The 19513-nt window shown below is 41.8% G+C and overlaps 1 protein-coding gene across 4 annotated transcripts in view; it reads left to right on the forward strand.

The window, feature by feature from the left end:
• Galk2 (galactokinase 2) overlaps nucleotides 1-19513 on the forward strand; it is a 115020-nt gene that overhangs the window by 12995 nt on the left and 82512 nt on the right. For all 4 annotated transcript variants that reach the window (XM_059261314.1, XM_059261316.1, XM_059261317.1 and 1 more), the window contains exons 2-5: nucleotides 826-914; nucleotides 6299-6422; nucleotides 12283-12373; nucleotides 15629-15775. In XM_059261314.1, coding sequence (XP_059117297.1) covers nucleotides 826-914; nucleotides 6299-6422; nucleotides 12283-12373; nucleotides 15629-15775 — 451 coding nt within the window. The remainder of the gene's footprint in view (nucleotides 1-825; nucleotides 915-6298; nucleotides 6423-12282; nucleotides 12374-15628; nucleotides 15776-19513) is intronic.

The raw sequence follows: 19513 nt of genomic DNA on the forward strand, positions 1-19513 counted from the left end.
CACTAGAATAGAACTCTGACTCCTGATACCCACTATAATTATCAATGCCTGTACTGGGTTGAAGGGGGTAACTCCTGGAACTCAAGCTTACTTTGGTCCACAGAATGGAACTTTATTTGGACTTGATTCTTCGCAGATCTGAGAAGGAAAATTTGAAGAGGTACAGCCCTGAAGGGAGAATGCCTGTGGCAACTGGGGCAGAGATTGGAGGGATGTGCCTATAAGCCAAGAATACTAAGGCCCAAGAGCTACCATCAGAGGGTAGAAGTTGTTCAGGCTTTATAGGCTGTGGCCCTGCTGACCCCGATTTCAAGCTGCTTCTTTACTATAAAGATGTTCTTCCAGCTGGGCCATGGTGGCGCACACCTTTAATCCCAGCACTCCTGAGGCATAAACAGGCAGATATCTGTGAGTTCAAGGCCAGCCTGGCCTAAGAGCCAATTCCAGGACAGCCACGGCTATGCGGAGAAACCCTGTCTCAACCCCTCCGCCCCCAAAGATGTTCTTCATTATCACTGAAATAAATATAGATTCTTCATGATGGAAGGAAGGGTTTTTTATTAGCTACATCCATTTGGTCTTTGATGTTCTGCAGTGTGCGTACGTGCGTGTGTGCATGTGTGCGTGTGTGTGTGCGTGTGCGTGTGCGTGTGCGTGTGCGTGTGTGTGTGTGTGTGTGTGTGTGTGTGTGTGTGTGTGTTGCCTGCAGTGCTAAGGGGTTGAGCCTCCCTCACACATGCTGTGTACACCCTGTCACTGTCACTCCTAGCCTGCCAGGGTTTTCTGATATGTGCTATCCTGAGATAGTCCACTCTTGTTTTTCAGATTGTTGAAGCTGAAAGAGATGTTTAACTCCAAGTTTGGCTCCACACCCAAGTTTTATGTTCGAGCCCCAGGAAGAGTCAACATAATAGGTATTCCGAATTTCTACTTTTGATTTTTTCCCCCTCCTTTGGTGGTCTGGATTTTCCAGGTTTATTGGGTATATTTGTATTTTGCTTTTGTTTCTGCAGGGAGATGCTTTGTAATTTCCTATATTTTAGTGTTAAGTAGCAGATTTTAGCAATTTTGTGTACAATCTGTCTTTATAAATGCATAATGATGGATATGATTTTAGATTGTATACCAACTCATTCTTTTGTGTTTAATATATCATAAATATTTTCTTATATTTCTAAAGAGGTTATAATTATTATTTTAATGTCTTTGTAATAACCTACTAAGATGGTGTTTTGTAATTTACTCAACAGTTTTCTTTAATTGTTCATAAAGTTATTTCCAGTTTTTCACTTTTCAGATGTTTGATGTTTCTGTTTTGGATAGTTACCCTGCTTTGAGGCAGAGATTTTTTCAATAGAAGAGCAGAAAGGGCATCCTACAGTGTGAGCAGGAAAGGCTAGATAGATAGGAAGGAGGAAAAGTGAAAAAACGGGAAAGATGTACTAGAGAAATAGCAAAATAGGACGCATGCATGGTAATACCTTTCCATATGAAAAGAAAAAAAACTTAACAGGTACACCCAGAAATAATAATTTCCAGCAATCTAGATATCTCTAAATCAAGTCCATACTTGAAATGAACTATCTTAAGTGGTACTTTGGAAGCCAAGGAAAAGTATATCAAGAGCTTGCTACACACAGGTCAAGTGGTGGTGGCACGCCTTTAATCTCAGCACTTGGGAGGCAGAGGCAGGTGGATCTCCGTGAGTTCCAGGCCAGCCTGGTCTACAGAGAGAGTTCCAGGAGAGCCAGTTGAAACCCTGTCTTGAAAAACCAAAACAAAACGAAGAACAAGAACTTATGTCAAGTGGGACGTAGATGGTTGTGTACGATTTCATCAGAAGGAAGTCCTTTACTCTGCTTTCAGTCAGAAGATGCACTGTTTATCTGCTGTGCAGTAGCTGCTCTGGGAACCCACAGTCTAATGGCAGGTGTGAGAGCCCCTAGACACCCAGTGTCATCTTCAGGCTGTGTCAGTGGATCTTAGGGCTGGGTTGGAGTCTGTGCAGGGACTGCTGGTGAAGGGGAGTGCCAGTCACGCAAAAGCTCAACCAGAAGTGCCCTCCTGTTGGTCTTTTCTCCACGTTTCAAACCTCCATAAAGTTCTGTTTGAACAAAGATGCTTAAGCTAAATGTATGCAGCTTGAATTTTTGATAAGGGGATGCAGTACGTGGAGGAACTGGAGATGTGTGCAGGGATGTCGTAAGTCATGACCGCTAGGATGAATAAGACTTGTCATGAGAAAATGTATGGGGAGCTGAGAAAAGTCAAGGGTCCATGGAGGATTCAAAAACACTATTATGGGAAACGCAAGCTTATAAAACAAGTAACTGAAAAATACAGAGCACTTACTAGCCAGCCACCTTCCACTGGCAACTCGGACCATGTTTTTTATTTTGAAGCAAATAATAGAGGATTTAAAAATTTCACGGAATATTTGACAATGGCCAGTGGGGATGGTTTATACTAGGGAGAAGATCAATAGAGAGGGAGAGATTGCCCATAATTGAGAAGGGAGTACCTGGTGGAGGGGAACACTTGCGGAGGCAGGAAGGCAGATGTCTGGAGCATAGGGCACCGGCAGCCTCAGCCCTTTTAACGGGAGGCCAGGAGGAAAAGGATGCACCTTGATGTCAGTTATGTATAATTGGGAGTGGAGGACTGAGGACATTTTTGTGAGGAGGGCTGGGATTTTAAGGAAGGGGAAGAAACAATGTAAATGGGAAGGAATGGAGACTGAATGGCCAAAAAAAAAAAAAGTCCATTTGCTGGAAAGCACTGAGATCTGGGGTAAGGTGAACTTGTGGACTGTGCACCAACTCAGAGATCTTGCATTTCCCTGCCTCAGCTAATGTAAGGTAGGTTTAGGGCTTTGTTGAGTGGGAGTTCACAGAGGATGACATGGAACAGAGAATTTGATAGTATGGGCAGGAGGGCTGGTGAAGCAATAAAAGGTGGAATCTGTGCTGGGTGGCGAAAGGAAGTTAGGGGAGAGGAGCCTACAGATGGAGATGAGAAGGCAGCGTGGGGCAGAGAGACAGGCAGGATGGGGAGCTTCAAGTTTATAACAGCTTGATAAAAGTTGGAGGTGATGGGAGCTAGGCAATTATTGGATGGAGGGTCATGGGGGAGGACGGCCAAGGGGAAGGAGGGCTTGGGCTTTGGACTAGGTCATCTGTCTGGATGTCGTCAGGATTACTGTGGGGTTGGGATGGAAAGGGGGCTGCAGACAGGTTCTGAGCGCTTTTTTTTTTTTTGGTAAAGATTTATTATGTATACAGTGTTCTGTCTACAGGCCAGAAGAGGGCACCAGATCTCATTACAGATGGTTGTGAGCCACCATGTGGTTGCTGGGACTTGAACTCAGGACCTCAGGAAGAGCAGCCAGTGCTCTTAACTGCTGAGCCATCTGTCCAGCCCCAGGTTCTGAGCTCTTTAAAGTCTTAAAGGTCCACAGAGGAAAATGGTGAGGAGAAAATGTGGTGGAGCCTCAGAAGAACAGAGAGCAGGAAAGTGGCCCGGAAGGCGGGCAGATGACGTCAGCTCCTCACTGCTAGAGAATCCACAGAAGCAGGGTCCTCAGAGCACAGCCAAGCTCCCCTTGTGTGGGGTGGGGTTTTCCTAACAAAGAATTCTTATTTCCTTATTCAGTACAGTGTGTGGGGTGTGACTCCAGTATTAGTGAGACACAGCTGGAGACCAAATGAATCTCAGTCTCTGTTAAAAGTACGAGGGTAAGTTTCGTTAACATATCGAGGAGCTGATAATAGATTTATCTTCATCCCCAGTAGTTCCCGCTCCCTCCATGACCCTCACCCAGGGTGGGTGTTACTCTTCTTTTAAATACATTTTGTCAAAGGAAACCATTTTCACTCTCAGTAGGCGGCCACCCATGCTATAGCCTTGCAGAAGAACAGATGCCCTATCCACGTATTCAAATACGTATTTCTACTTGACTCAGATTGCTGTCCTCTTGATAACTGGATAGAAATATGACTTGATAAATTAGTTCTTCACCTGTCATTTTAATCCATAAAAGGCCCTTATTATCCCCTTCTATAAAGAATATCAATGCAGGAGCAAAGGCCTTCTCTGCTATAACAATATATGGAATAAAAATAGAATTGTGCAGCTGAATTGTTGCCTGCTGATTTCATGTGTCCTCACTGATTATTATCTGCCAAAGGAACAATGAGCTATATAAGTCTATACCAGAAAATAAACAGCTTCTTATCCACATTTGAGATATTAATCAGCTTGATACTTTATAGTCACATGACATAAATTTGGAAAATGATTGTTGTAAATTAAAAAGTGGCTGAGGCCCTGTCCATGTCCATGTCTGTGGCCTGTGCTGCCACCGCGGGCCACGTTAGTGTCCATGGTTCCTGTTACCACTGGAGTCCATGTTGATGTTTGTGGCTTGTGCTGCTGCTGCTGAAGCGTGCTGCTGCTGGGTCCCATGTTGATGTCCATGGTCCATGTTTCAACCAAAGAGACGTTGATGGACTATGCTGCCACCTGAATCCATGTTGAAGTTCGTGGCTTGTGCTGCTGTTGAGGGCCATGATGGTGACTGTGGTCCCTGCTGTGTGTGGCTGGGGGAAGTGTGGATGTCTGTGGTCTGTGCTGCCACCATGGGCCATGTTAGTGTCCATGGTCCATGTTGCCACTGGAGGCCATGTTGATGTCCAGGGTTCATGCAGCCACTTAGAGCCTTGTGGGTGTCTGTGACCCTACTGTGGCCAGGAGCCATGTTGATGTCCATAGCCTATGTTAACCACCAAAGGCCATGGAGATGTCTGTGGTCTGTGGTGCCACCTGCAGCCAAGTTGATAGCTGTGGGTTGTGTTGCTGCCAGAGACTATGTTGATATCTGTGCTCCGGCTGCAGTTGGGGTCTGTGTTGATTTCTGTGGCCATGTTATCACTGAAGGCCATGGGGATGTCTGTGGTCTGTGGCGCCACCTGAAGCCATGTTGATGTCATGGCCCTTGCTGTAGTCAGAATCCATGTGGAGGTCCATGATCTGTGCTGCTGCTGGTTATAAAGGGCAAGGAAGCTTCTTTTGCAGTGAGTGGTATTGATAAGCGCAGACTCACAGTTGAGAATGAGAGACACAGAAGGTTTCTGTGACAACCTCTCTTCCTCTGCACCCCACCCCCCCAAAAAAGAAATAGTCTAGACAGAAAGCCATTGAAGAGAACTCTTAAAAAATTGTGATAGAGATGCTGTAGTGTAGTGTTGATTGCTTCTGGGGGGTTGGGCATAGGAAAGGACTCAGTTTCTTTAAGGGACTGGCCTCTGGGAGTTTGAGCATGCACCAGTGAGTATATGAGCAACACAAATTGGACTTGGTATGTTTTTTGTTTTCTCTTTCTTTTTTTTTCTTCTTCTTTTGTTTTGGAGAGGTCATGGAGATGGATGGGGCGGGGGTAGACCTGGGAGGACTGGAAGTGAGTGTGATTGGGGTGCATTATGTGAAATTTCCAAATAATCAATAAAAATATTATGTTAAAAAGAAAGCAAAACAAAACAAAACAAATTAGAAAATGGAAAACCAAGCTTGAGATAAAAAGGAGCCTCCAAATTAACAAAAATGAATTACTTATGGCTAGTTGAAGTTGGCTCAAAATGTTTGGTAAAAAGAAAACTGAGTATCTGTCTGCCCATTGTATTTTACTTTTTATTAAACCGGGGTCATATTTTTCCTGTATGTTAACTGTCTATGCGAGAGTCACAGCTTTTACCTGAAAGGGGATAAAAATTTATTCTGGGACCAATTATGAGTGACCATGGCTTGGGAATGCGGATACAGTTTACTCCACCTCATGTTCTAACATGGAACAGTCTCATGAGGTTTTATATTAACAGAAAAGGAAACCACACATTAAGACTCTTTTCAGAGACATTGGTGGAAACATCAGGCAGGCAGGTTACAGCAAGGTAGATTTCTCAGTTCCCGGTGTCAGATGCTACCTGATGATACGCTCGGCCTTGGGTTGGTGAAGGTTAGGCGGTCTGCTTGTGTATCCCGAAGGATTTACCTAGTAGCTACAAGGATACTAGGTCACAAGGAACAGTGCATAACGAATGACTTCTAAGGGAAATAAAGATGTGTGAGATCACCTGACTTAGAGCTCTCCAGATTCTAGTCACTGAGTTTCTGCTTGGGCAATCAGCCTTGAAGGTTCAATGAAGTCGTGGTTCTCTCCAGCAACTGCTGTTCACACAGCTAGGTTGAGCTTCTTTTATTTCATCTACTAGCGATGATAAAACCTGCTTTCCCTTTTGTCTAGGAGAGCACATCGATTACTGTGGATACTCTGTTCTTCCCATGGCTGTGGAACAAGACATGCTAATAGCTGTGGAACCTGTGAAAACACACACTCTCCAACTGGCCAATACAAATCCCTTGTATCCGTGAGTAATTAGGATGGCTGGTGGGTAGGGAGTCTCTCTCTCTCTCTCTCTCTCTCTCTCTCTCTCTCTCTCTCTCTCTCTCTCTCTCTCTGTGTATGTGTGTGTAAGCAGGCAGTAATATATCTGAATGCAGATAGACTCTAGAAAATATTGGATTCCAACTAAATCATATACTTTATTGATATGTCCTGCCTGACTTTTACCAGCATCCCAGGTCACTACTAATGTCTATTTGTTGTGTTCATTTGCACACTCACTGAAGAAACATTTACTAGCAAGCAAGATGGCTCAGGGGTATTGAGTGCCCTTACCTGAAACTGACCTCCAGAAACCCACATGACACAAGAGAACCGAGTCCTGCAGGTTGTTCTCTGATTTCCACACTGTGGCATGATACATACATGCCCACCCTTTTTCTCACACATACATAGTAAGTAAATGAAAGAATGAATGAATAAATAAGTGTAGAAAGGAAGCATTTATTGAAGAATGAGTGAATAAATAAGTGTAGAAAGGAAGCATTTATTGAAGAATGAGTGAATAAATAAGTGTAGAAAGGAAGCATTTATTCAAGAGTTGTCATGTGCTAGACATTGTCTCAACTACTGAGTAGTAAGCTATGCAAACATGAAAGTAATTTTGCTCTTGCACAGAAAGTGTTGATTATCTGCTGAGGTGACTGTCTCAACAAAGTCAGGTGTATGCTACCTGTTCCTCGTCGGTACTGTGGCACTGTCTAATTCTCTTGTCGAAGGCTCTTACCATGTTGCACATTGCTTACTTACCTATATCCCTCAGTAGGTTTACACTCTATGATTTTATGTTGTATTGTCTGTTTTCTCCAAAGCTTTAGTCTCAGTCTAAGGTGTAATGGATGTTTCTAGAACGTATCTTTTGTCAAGTTTAAGAGTTTAATTTTCTAAAACGTTAAGTCAGTTATGCGTACTGAATTGTATTAAATATCTGTGCAGTCTCCGCCATCGTCTTCAAACATTTGGTGGATTACTCTGGTGGGTTTTCCAATGCTGAACCAGCTTTGCTTTTTCTACAGAAGCTTCCTTGTTCACTCTGGTGCCGCATAGCAGTATTTTGGTCAATGATGGCTCACGCATAGGATCATGGCCCCATGGGAATATGAGGAGCTGAAAAACTACTGCTGTTTATAACATTTGCATTTTGAGCCAAGAATTACTACAAAAGAGTCAAAAGTTTCAAAAATTAAAATGTTGATAAATAAAACAAGTTATAGTAAGGCAATGTTAGTTTATCAGAGAAGGAACTTTTGAGATAAATGTGATGTCATTTATGTGTATGTTTATAAAATCTAGAGTCATGTGCAGTTATAGTCTTGGTCTTCCTGTTGGTTCACTCACCACAACTTTCTGTCCTGCATATTCCTCTTATGTTGTGTTTCCAGTATTAGTGTGTTAGTTTCAATTGTTTACACTTATAATATGTTTATTGAACTTTTCCTGTTTGGATAGGTTCAGATACACAAATACTATCACTGTGTTCTAGTCAGCTATGGTGTTCAGTATTGTCTTAGTCACTGTTGTCACTGGGGAGAGACACATGACCAAGGCAACTTGTATAAAAGAAAGCATTTAACTGGGGGCTTGCTTACAGTTTCAGAGGATTAATCCATAATCATCATGGCAGGGAACATGGGGACAAGTAAGCAGGCCTGGTGCTGGAGAAGTAGCTAAAAGCTTTACATCCTAGTCCACAGGCAGCAGTCACAGAGAGTGGTGGGAGAGAGAGAGAGAGAGAGAGAGAGAGAGAGAGAGAGAGAGAGAGAGAGAGAGAGAAAGAGAGAAAGAGAGATATTGAGATTGACTGGACCTAGCATGGAATTTTGAACCCTCAAAGCCACCCCTAGTGACACACCTCCTCCAAGGCATACTCCAACAAGGCCACACCTCCTAATCCTTCCAAACAGATCATCAACTGGGGACTGAGCATGCAAATGAATGAAACTGCGGGGGCCATTTTCATTCAAACCACCACAAGTATAATAGCATGTCAGGTACGTTAGTAGTGGTGACTATCCCAAATATATATATGTGTGCAGTAGGCTAAACCATCTACATCTGTGTAAGTACTTTATAGTCTGTATTGTTTGTACAGCAACAAAACTGGCTAATGATACGTTTCTTACACTATATCCCTGTTATTAAGTAGTACATGATTATATTATGTATTTGATTTTCAAATTACAGAAGATATAGTTGTCACACTTTATATGGTCATTCTGTTTCTAAATGTCTTAGTTATTGTGAGTAACCCGACATGGGGATAGCAGATGTTTCTACTGATTTCATTTCCCTTGGGTATGGATACCAAGCAGAAGGATTCTTGGATCATATGCTTGTTCTGTTTTGAATTCTTTGAAGAAACACCACACTGTTTTCCAAAATGGTTGAGCCAAATACCATTCCTACAAACAGTACAGAAGTGTTCATTTTCTCAAAACTCTGCCAACATTTATCTTACTCACACCAGATGCTGTTACTATAGGGTTAATGCTTTTTAGAGGTGTTATCTTACCCTGTGTGTGTGTGTGCGCGTGTGTGTGCGTGTGTGTGCGTGTGTGTGTGTGTGTGTGTGTGTGTGTGTGTGTGTTTCTTATGTTACTGCATTGGGATCCATGTGTTTGGTGCTTTTTTTTTTGCAGCTATATTCTTAGTTGAAGTGTTTGCAATGTGTGTGTGTTTCTTATGTTACTACATTGTGTTTGGTGCTATTTTGCTTTTTTTTTTTTATTGCTGCTATATTCTTTTAGTTGAAGTATTTGCAATGTTCAAGTGGGACTTGGATGTGGTGGAGATGAATGTGTAGTTTAGAAAATAATTTCTCAGCCCAGGAGCTCTCTGTATTCTTCTGAGTGGGAGAGTAACTGGGAGAGCAGTCGCAGGTGTTTGATATTACTACCATACAATGCCAAACTAGCACAGTATACTCAGACTTTAATTAATGCGGTTAGGAGATACATGAGAGCAGTCCTGAAAGGAAGTTTAATGCTATAAGTGCATATATTAAAATCAGAGAAGGGCCGGTGAGATAATTTAGTGGGAAAATCAAAGTACTATCAAACCTGACAGCCCGAGGCCAATCTCCCATGCACTGGAGGGTGATAACTGACTCCCACTAGCTGTCTTCTGACTCTACACACATGCCATGGTATGTGGACACACACACACACACACACACACACACACACACACACACACACAGAGGGGGGAAATAAATAAATAAAATAGAAAAGAGTCAGATCTCAAATAACTAACTTAATTCATCCCAGGGCCTTGGAAGAACACAAACAAGTCAAATCAAACATAAGTAGACGGACAGAAATGATTATCAAGGCAGAAATTAATGAAGTGGAAATTCAAAAAGACAATGAATTAATGAAACAAAGAGTTCTTTGAAAAGATGGACAAGAGCAATAAACTGTTAGCCAAACTAGCCAAAAGAAAGAGAGCAAAGGCCCAAATTAATAAAGTAAGAGATGAAAAGAAAGACATTGCAGTAGATACCTGTGAAATTCAGTAAATTGTTGTAATATACTTTAGAGCTCTTATAGACTATGATATTGGAAAATCGGAAAGAAATGAATCTCTAGATGCATATATCTACCCAAATTAAACTGAGATGAGAGCCACAGCTTGTAGAGATTGGTAAACAAGCAATGAAGTTCAAGCAGCAACTAGAAGCAAAACAACAACAAACCCCAGAAAAACCTCAACTAAACAAAAACATTTTCAATTTAATAGAAGTCCAGGCTTTGGTAAGACCTATTGCTGAAGACTCTACACACTTTGACCATAAGACATGAAGAAATACCATTGACTCTGACCAGGAAACTACCTTCCAGTTGGTTAACTTTGCTAGTAGTAGGAGATTCTATGTAGACTGCTAGGGAACAAGAGTCATCAACAGTCTTCCCCAGGCGTGAGCCCTGTGAACTGCTGGTGTGGAAAGATACGCCGTGGATGGAACAGAGGCATAAATGTTATGGGGTGACCACAGTAGACTGTAGGTAATGTAGACACCCACAGCTGATCCAAGTGCAGAGAATAAGTGCTGGCGGAATGCTTAGTTACAAATGGGACATTTATGTCGCCACTGCCCCTACCCACGGTTCAGGGACCATTGCAGAAGAGAGATCAGGAAGATCCTAAGAGCTAGATGTTGGGGAGAACTGGAGGGAAACTGTCTTCTAGATGTGACGGGACTGCTGCAGTCAGGAGCACACAGCAGCGGTGCTTGCTTGCGGAAGGTGAAGTCAGCCAACACCCTAGCGTGGACTGGAGAGGAGACTGAGAGTCCCTCCCCCTAGCTGAGGAACTGTGGTGATGGTTTCCGGGGGAGGGAAAGCAAGTTTTCTTTAGATATGGCCCTTGGTAGGTTGACTGTGCTCCATGGATGATCCCACACTAATGGATAAATGGGAAGCACACCCTGGACTTGATGGGTTATTAAAAAGACATCAGAGGACATAAAATGGCTGGGATTGAGGAAGTGGGGTGGATCTGGGAGGAGTTATGGAGATATGTGGGGAGGTGACTATAATCAAAATATGTTGTATGAAATTCTCAAGGAATTAATAAAAATATTATAAATAGTTCAGGCCTACCAGTTTTCACTGCTGAACTCTATCAGACCTTTAAAGAAGAGCCAATATGGAGGCTTTTTGAACTATTCCAGAAAATAGAAAATGAAGAAAGAAGGAAGCTCAAAGTGTTAGGGAAGGCATGTGTAGGTAGCAGGTATGGAGAGCTAGGCTTTTCTGAGCAATTCAGCGAAGCAGACCACTGCTGTGCTGAACCAGAAACTCTCTAACACAGAGTTACTGTTTCTTCTTCTAGTTAATACGTATCTGCTAGTAGTAATGAGGTAATACTTTGAGTCTATGTAAATACCTTTTTAAATTAAATCCTCATTCTCTAAACATCCATTGATGAAACCATTATCATGGAATTCACATGCAGTATTTTTAAATTTCCATTATTTTATATTGGTTAATTGGCATTATACCTTGTTCATCATTTGTGTGTGTGTGTGTGTGTGTGTGTGTGTGTGTGTGTGTGTGTGTGTTTGTGTGTGATGTGCATGTATGGCATGCATTCTATAGCACATGTGTGGAAGTCAGGGAACAACTTTGTAGAGTCAATTCTGTCTTTCTTTATGTGGGTTCTGGGGATCCAGTTGTTAGGATTACATGACAACCACCTTACCCACTGAGCCATCTCGCCGGGCCTGGCATTTTGTTGTGAAAACTAGTCTCCCCCTTTTTTTCATTTAGCTGTTTATTCAATTGTAAATTTATATCAGTGTAAAATCAGGAGGTCTTATTTTTTTCCCCAATGGGTCATGACCCTGTAAAATAAAGTTTGTTCGTTATTTCTTTTTATTAAATCATACAGATAGTCAAATTGGATGGGTATCAGAGAATGCAGGGTAAAGAAAGCTTTGAGTACTTCTGTTTCTACCGGGCATCTGCTGAGTAGCAGGCCCAGAGGATAAAGCGCTTATGTGGTTTTTTACACCAGCGAATGAGGACTGACATGAAAGAGAAAAATGGATGTAGATTATGTTAAGCATGCTGTTTCCTATCTGATTTTGGAAATAAAAAGGGCCAATTAGAGGTAGATTAGTCATTAAGGCCACTACAACATCCTCTCTCAACTTTAGCAGCTGGAGGTGTCGCTGTTTGCAGGAGGCTGAGATACATTGAAAGTAAATAGAAAAGAATACTCAGTATCATTGTTTTGTCACAAGAGGGCAGCAGTCAGCCGTTGATTTTTGTCTCTCAAGGAATACAAACAAATTAATGGGTCTTTTTTTTTTTTTTTTCCAGAGACTTCAGTACTAGTGCTAATAACATCCATATCGACAAAACCAAACCTCTATGGCACAACTACTTCCTTTGTGGATTTAAAGGAATCCAGGTAAATTGACACCTACTAGCCTATTAGATGATATTCATGTTATTCCAGATTTACTCTATTATGTTTTTGGTCTCCTTTCAGTACTGATGCTCTTCTTGTATTTTGCTGACTTCTGTTTCTGAGAGTGGGGAAGGCATGATTCTTTCTGAGTTGCGTGTACTGGGGGAAGTCATGATTTTTCATTTGACTGGTTATGCATCAATAATATGCCACGAAGAGAGATTGTCCTAGTAGTTACATTCTGTTCTTGGGATATACAGGAGTGTACTGGAATAGGACTTAGAACAGCCATGGATTTGAATGTGGGCCTGATCCAGCTTTGCTAATTTGAGTTAAGTCTTGGCTTTATCTGTAAAATGATGTCACTGCTATTCAATGAAGAGCTGTTGCAAGGATGTCATGGTGCTGGAACCCTTAGGCATTTGAGAATGGCAGCTAGCCTTGTTCCTGCTTGTGCAGGTGAGACTAAAAGGGATATAGGGAAAGGCATTATGTAAGCACTTTCCTAGAAACATCGACTTAATCTCAATTTAAAATCCCAGTGTTGTGTGCAAGAACAGGACAATGGACTGTTTCCATTTTTTCTCATAATTAAGAATGTATGAAGCACAAATGGAAAACCAAAACTTGCTGTTTTCAGAACCCCTCTTATGTTTGTTTTTGTGTTAATTTTATTTTTTAACAATTAAAAAAAATCCATCTATTTTTATTTTATGCGTGTGGGTACTTCACCTGCATGCATGTTTCTGCACCACATGCATGCCTGGTGCCTACAGAAACCAGAAGAGGGTATCAGATCCCCTGGGACTGGAGTTACAGATTGTTGTAAGCCACCATGTGGTGCTTAGAATTGAACCCAGGTCCTCCTCTGTAAGAGCAACAAATGCTCTTAGTTACTGAGTCAACTCTCCAGCTCTTTTATTTTTAAAATTAACATCTACTCAATAATTATTTTAGCTGTAGTGACTCTTGTAACATCATAGATAAAGGATATTAAGAAACAGACCTTTTCTCTTTGTGAATCAAGAGAAAACGAGTAAACATGCTTTTGTGTTTATTTATTTATTTATTTATTTATTTATTTATTTATTTATTTATTTTTGAGAGTTTGTGATCCAAGTGGTCTGGAGGTCCTATCTGAAACTGTTATGAGACGCTTAGGACTCAGTGATATGGTTGTTGTAGAAGCCCATCAGAGTAACTTGGGATGTGTAGTCCTGTGCTTCTACCTTGGAGGTCTGGCCTAGGAGTGCAGCATTCATTTCTTGAGAATGTCTTTTTTCCAGACACATGGTAATAACTTCTGGGAAAAGTTATTGGCCTGTTTTAAATCTTCAAATCATCTGGATTGTCATCCACATTAGTGGGAATTAGAGTATTTGGAAGCATTGGTCAGGCAAATGCAATTTGACCTTGCTTGAAACAACACGCCTTTTTGCACCATATGGTAAAGTTATCTGTCTGTCTGTCTGTCTATCTAGCTGTCATCTATCTATCTATCTATCTATTTATCTATCTATCTATCTATCTATCTATCTATCTATCTATCTATGTTTTGTTGCATTGTTTTGGATCCTTTTAAGGGCTTAAAGCCTTCCTCTTTGGTTTGACAACTTATGTGCAAAAACACAGGTTTGTACAATGAACTTTTGGCAGAAAAGTTATTTCAGTGTTAGCCAGTCCAGAAACCTTCAAATTAAAATACTAGAAAGATCCAAGGGATAATCTGTTTATGTGAAATTGAACATGTTATCCTTTTGGGATAGAGCTATTACAGTACTTGGCACAACCCATGTGTGTTTTTCAGTCTGCTGTGACTTTTGAACTTAAACATTGCGTGCTAAGTTTGTAAGTATGACTCACATTCAAGACACTCTGTGGATCGTTTATGGTGAAATGTATAGCGTTCCCCGAGGACTGCTGCTTTGGAGTGGGCTGCCTGATGTTCTGTGTGGAGGGGCGTTGGCAGCAGTACGTCGTCTTCAGTGTATAATTTGTTTGTGTTTCTGGAAGGAGTGTTTTAGATGACTTGGAGTCAGGAAGCACATCTGACTCTTGTCTTTTGTGGCGCATGACTTTTGCCAAGGAAGAAAAAAGGACAAAAAATTAAGGACAAAACCAGTCTTTATTTGCAGCGTTTTGTAGTTCCTTTGGCTGGTCTAACTTGCTTATTGAAATTTCTCCCTAGAAGAATATGTATGATGAAATGCATAATTAGGTAATGTAATAGTTTCTCATACTTTGGTCTTGAATTATTTGAGAAGTTTCTGAACAAGTCCATGTTCTTGTTGAGGAGGAGGGAGTGCTGGGTTTATTTTTAATCCTAAACGAAGATTATGATATCACCCCAATCTGGTTTCACACATCAGTTCAAGTGCATTAGAGATTTCTACCTTTAATCCAGACTCTGGATTAATTGGGCTTTCCTGTTTGTAGAAAATCTCCCTGCCTCCTTTGGGGCCTTCAATATCGTTTACACCTACATTCTAATCTGGCTGTCTTTAAAGCTACCAGATGGCTAAATTCTATCTATAACTCCCCCCAAACTCTGAATCTCCTCATATAACTGACAGACATTTAGAGGTAGAGACACTGCTGGCCCCAGCTTCCACATCGGCGAAGTCCTCAACTGGGATTCAGTCCTGAGTCTCACTCCCAGCATCCTTTGCGAGACTTTGGGAAAGTCTCAGTCTTGAGTCTCCCAGTGTCCCTTGTGTGATCTCCAGGAAGGTCTCTTAACCTCCCAGTACTTATGTTTTTCTCCATGAAAAGTAAAGTTGATGGAGTTGGAGCTCCTTTTCTTCAGAGGGCCTCCTGAGGCCAAACACCAGGAAACAGCTGCTTTTGGGCTAGACTTCATACCAGATGCTGTCGGGCTAAAGCTCAGCCTACTCAGTGGTAATTGGGGAGTTCTTGCCTTGCTGGGCAACCTGAATTCTGATTGCTTTATAGTTTTTCTGTACTTGTTCACATCAGGTGATATTCAAAGAAAAATCATTCAAGGCAATTTAGGAAGCGAATCACTAACTTTTCATTGAACAAAATGAAAAGTCATCTTCAGCTTGCCTCATCCTCTGGGCAAGTGTCATTCAATCAGACGGCATGGGTAGCTCCTACTGTGTTGAATTATACCAGTTCCTACAACGACTTTGTGTCTGTTGGTGGACCTCCTTCGCTCTGTGGAATGGTAGAAGTTTCTACTGCCTCTTGAATCCAACACTGAAGTGACTTGCTGTGTTGCTCGCTCTTTCTTAGGAACACTTTGGTCTTAGTAAGTTGATTGGAATGAACTGCCTGGTAGATGGAAATATACCTCCAGGTTCGGGCCTCTCCAGCTCCAGTGCTCTGGTCTGCTGTGCTGGCTTAGTGACTCTCACTGTGCTGGGAATGAGTCTATCCAAGGTAAGTGCCTGTGACATTAACCTCCCAAAACCTCCAAGACAGTGTCTGCATTGCAAAGTCAGAAAGAATGTCTTCCTTGATGTTGAAAACCTGTCTTAAGTGTTGTAATCTATCATGTTCTGTCCATGGTTGGTCACTGTAGGGCTGCTAATCGTCTCCAGACAGCCAGTTAACAGGACTGTACGACTGAAGTGAGCTGCTCTTGGATTATATATGGAGCTTGAATAGAAGGGTGTCGTTTTAAAAAAGTCTCCTTATTGACAAGATGCATTCAGAGCAAGACATTTTAGGCCTTGTGAGTGGGCCAGGATTTTTTTTTTCTTCACCTAAAACCTTAAGTATTGACAGGTAGTGGGCAGAAAGCATATGGAATAGATAAGAAAGGAACCAAATGCATGCCTAATATCAGTAGGTTAGTCACTGAAATAAATTCCAAAAATATTCCTTCAAAAAGGAAGTGTACCTTAAGGAAACTTGAACCCTACCTGAGGTCAGAACGCCTTTATAAGTTTGCATAAATCTCTGGTTTTGCACTTCAGAGCAGGTGTGCTAAGATTTAATTAGTACTTGGGTGTTCTGCTTCAAGTGAAAGGTTATTGCAGGTTCTTTTAAACCAGTGGTTCTCTGCTTTCCTAATGCTGTGGCCTCATGCAGTTCCTCGTGTTGTGCTGACCCCCAACCATAAAACTATTTTTGTTGGTACTTCATAACTGTAATTTTGGTACTGCTATGAACTGTAATGTAAATATCAAATATGCAAGATATCCGATGACCACCCACAGGTTGAGAACCACTGTTTTAAACCTGTGCATGTAAACTGAAGTTCACAGGTGGTTTGGGAACAGACTAGGCATTAGGCAGATCAAGAGAAAGCTAGCTGTATTCTTAGTTTGTAAAAAGTGTGTTTACATTTTTATAGTGAAAATTTTATATATGGGAAAGGGAGAAATGAAGAAGAAAACAAAGATTTAGACTTCCCTTGTTATAAACAGGCTTGTTTCACAGGAGAGTTAGCTTGCTTGCTTACTGCAGTATTATTTGAGAAGAGAAAGAAAAATTTATATGTGAACTATGCCTCCTCTGGCACAACTTTTAATCTAATAGTTAGTTAGTAATCATTTATTTTAGTCTGCTCATTGTTGTAACAAAATACCCAAGATGAACAGCTTAAGGGAGAAAAGACTCATTTAGTTCAGTTTTTGTGATTTCAGTTCACAATTCGCTGGCTGTATTGTTGTCCATCTGTGTATGGCAGAATATGGGGCACAAGAGCAGGATAAAGTAAAGCTGTTCATGGTAGACAAGGAGGGAGGAAGGGAGGGAGGGAGGGAGAGAGATTGGTGATAAGATACAGCCTTCAATTTTATGCTCCTAGTGACTCACTTTCTCTACCAGGCACCAGCACCTAATAGCTCATTCAGCCATGAACTAATCAATCTAATTAATACATTAGTCTGTTGATCTGGTCAGTACCCTCATGATCTAGTCACTTCTCTAAAGTACCACCAGCTGAGGACCAAAGCCCTCAACACGCAAGTCTTTGGGGGAACATTTCCTATCTAAACCACAACATTTAACCATTATTGTTAAGTGACAACTTGCGCTGGGAAGTACTGTAGTATGGATGAATTAAATAGATGCTTACTTCGCTATGCTAAGGATGATTTTAATAGACACAGATAAAGAGCAACTATAAGAGGATGTGATGTGGTTAAGAAGTGTCATAGAGGGGCAGGTCTAACCTAGATTCAGAGAGCATATCTAAGCCGAGACACCAAGGACTTAAAGACTTACCGATGTTAGCTAAGAAACACTAACAGTACCTTCACAAGATGGAGCCCCTTAATTTTGGACTTCCCAGACTATAGATCAATGGGTGAAGTAAATGCTACTGTGTTTTGTTTTGAGACAGGGTCTCTTTATGTAGCCCTGGCTGTCCTGGAGCTCACTATGTAGATCAGGCTGGCCTCAGACTCACAGAGGTCCACCTGGTTCCACTTCCCAAGTGCTGGGGTTAAAGTTGTGTGCCACCACACCCAACCTCTTCTACTATGTATTTTTTGAAGAAAGGAAGACAGGGAATATGATGATGGGACTACATCAGATAACTGTGTTAGCAGATGAAAGGAGCACAGTGGGAGGAAAATAATCATGGGTTGTTGGAGAAACTAAAAGATGCTCATTTTGGCTGGAACCCATAGTCAATGGATCATACTGGAGACCAGATACTGAGATGTTGAGGAATTTGAGCTTCATCTAGATAGTAGCAGGGAAACCACTTCTGGGTTTGATTTTAGGAAGAGAGTAACATGATTGTGTCTGCATCTTAGAAAGATCTCAATGGCTGTATGATAAAGCTGAAAGTAACACTATTAGCTCTAAAGAGGTAGCTTAGTGTGCAGGAGTAGCGATGAGAATGGGAGGAATTGGATATTCAGCCTAAGGTCCATCTTGGACAGAACCAGTAGGCCGTGGGCATTGATTGGGTGTGGGGATAGAGGACAACAAAGAGTCAAAGATTTTGTTTTCAAGTTCTTGGCTATGTGTGGTGCCTTGGAGTAGGGATCTAGATGGCACTGTGGCCTGAGCAACCTAGGCATATAGAACTTCTCAGTTGTGAAGCAATACCTCTGGCGGTCAGGTTCTTTTGAGGATCATCAGTTATACAATTAGCTCTAGTTTCTGAGACAGGGTGTCTTAGGCTGTTCCCAGACTCCCAGTCCTCCTGCCGGCATACTGGCCTGCAGGAGTGTCCATCTTTTCCTGACTTTGAAGTCTCTGGAGTGGGGGAAGACAGGCATGGGAGGCCGAAAAGTGGAGAGGACTAAGACGCGGTGCTGGGAGCAAGAGTGAGTGAGGCATGTGCACTGTGGCAGTCTGCTGAGGGGACCGAAGAGCAGTGTGAGAGGAGAGGCAGCAGGACAAGGGAGACGATCCTCTGTGAGGGGAGTGGCAGCCTTGTAAGCTGCTGCCAAGAGGCCAAGGAGGTGCGGCCCAAGGAGTCTCCATGTCATAGACCAGGAATGGGTTGTAGGTTCTATGGGGTAGAGGAAGGGAAAGTTCACTGGATCTAAAAATCTGTCAGTGCATACAGAGAAGGAAGGCTCCACTCCCCAGAGGGAGGGCTCAAGGACGTCACTTTTTTTTTTTTTTAAATGGGAGAATTGGTGAAGCTTATTCTTTTTCTGTATTTTTCTGACCCTTGATATAATTGCCCAAGGGAAAAGCAAAGAAAGATGAAAGAAAAAGAAATACTTGAGCTTTGAGAGTTAAATTTGGCTGTCTTTATTTCCCCAATTAAAAAGTAGCGAATGTATATATTTTTAACAATATTATCTGAGTCCAGTGCTTTTAGCATAGAGGGAACAACATGTGTGCCCGACTCTGCCTGATAGTCTAAGCTGTCCTTGTCCTGGTCATATTTGTCTTTATATTTTTTAGGGAAGCATAACAATAAAGAGAGATTTGGTTGTTGTTTTGTTCGCTTGCCTAGAGTGAGACAATCTTGAATCAAAGGAAAAACATAATTTCTCGGAGTCTTTAAGTGCCAACTATGCATGTGGCTCTTACAACCTCAGAAGCATAAGAATTCAGTGGGCTGTAGGTACGAGATAGTTCATGGTCTTCCATTTTATTTGTGTCTCAGTTAGTACCCTGGTAAGAAACAGATGGTGCCCAGAACAGGACTGATGTGAGTTTAATAAAGGAGGTATTCGTAGAGGTTACAGGTCTGGGGAA

The sequence above is a fragment of the Peromyscus eremicus genome, chromosome 4 (assembly GCF_949786415.1).
Source record: "Peromyscus eremicus chromosome 4, PerEre_H2_v1, whole genome shotgun sequence".
Classification (NCBI taxonomy): Eukaryota; Metazoa; Chordata; class Mammalia; order Rodentia; family Cricetidae; genus Peromyscus; species Peromyscus eremicus.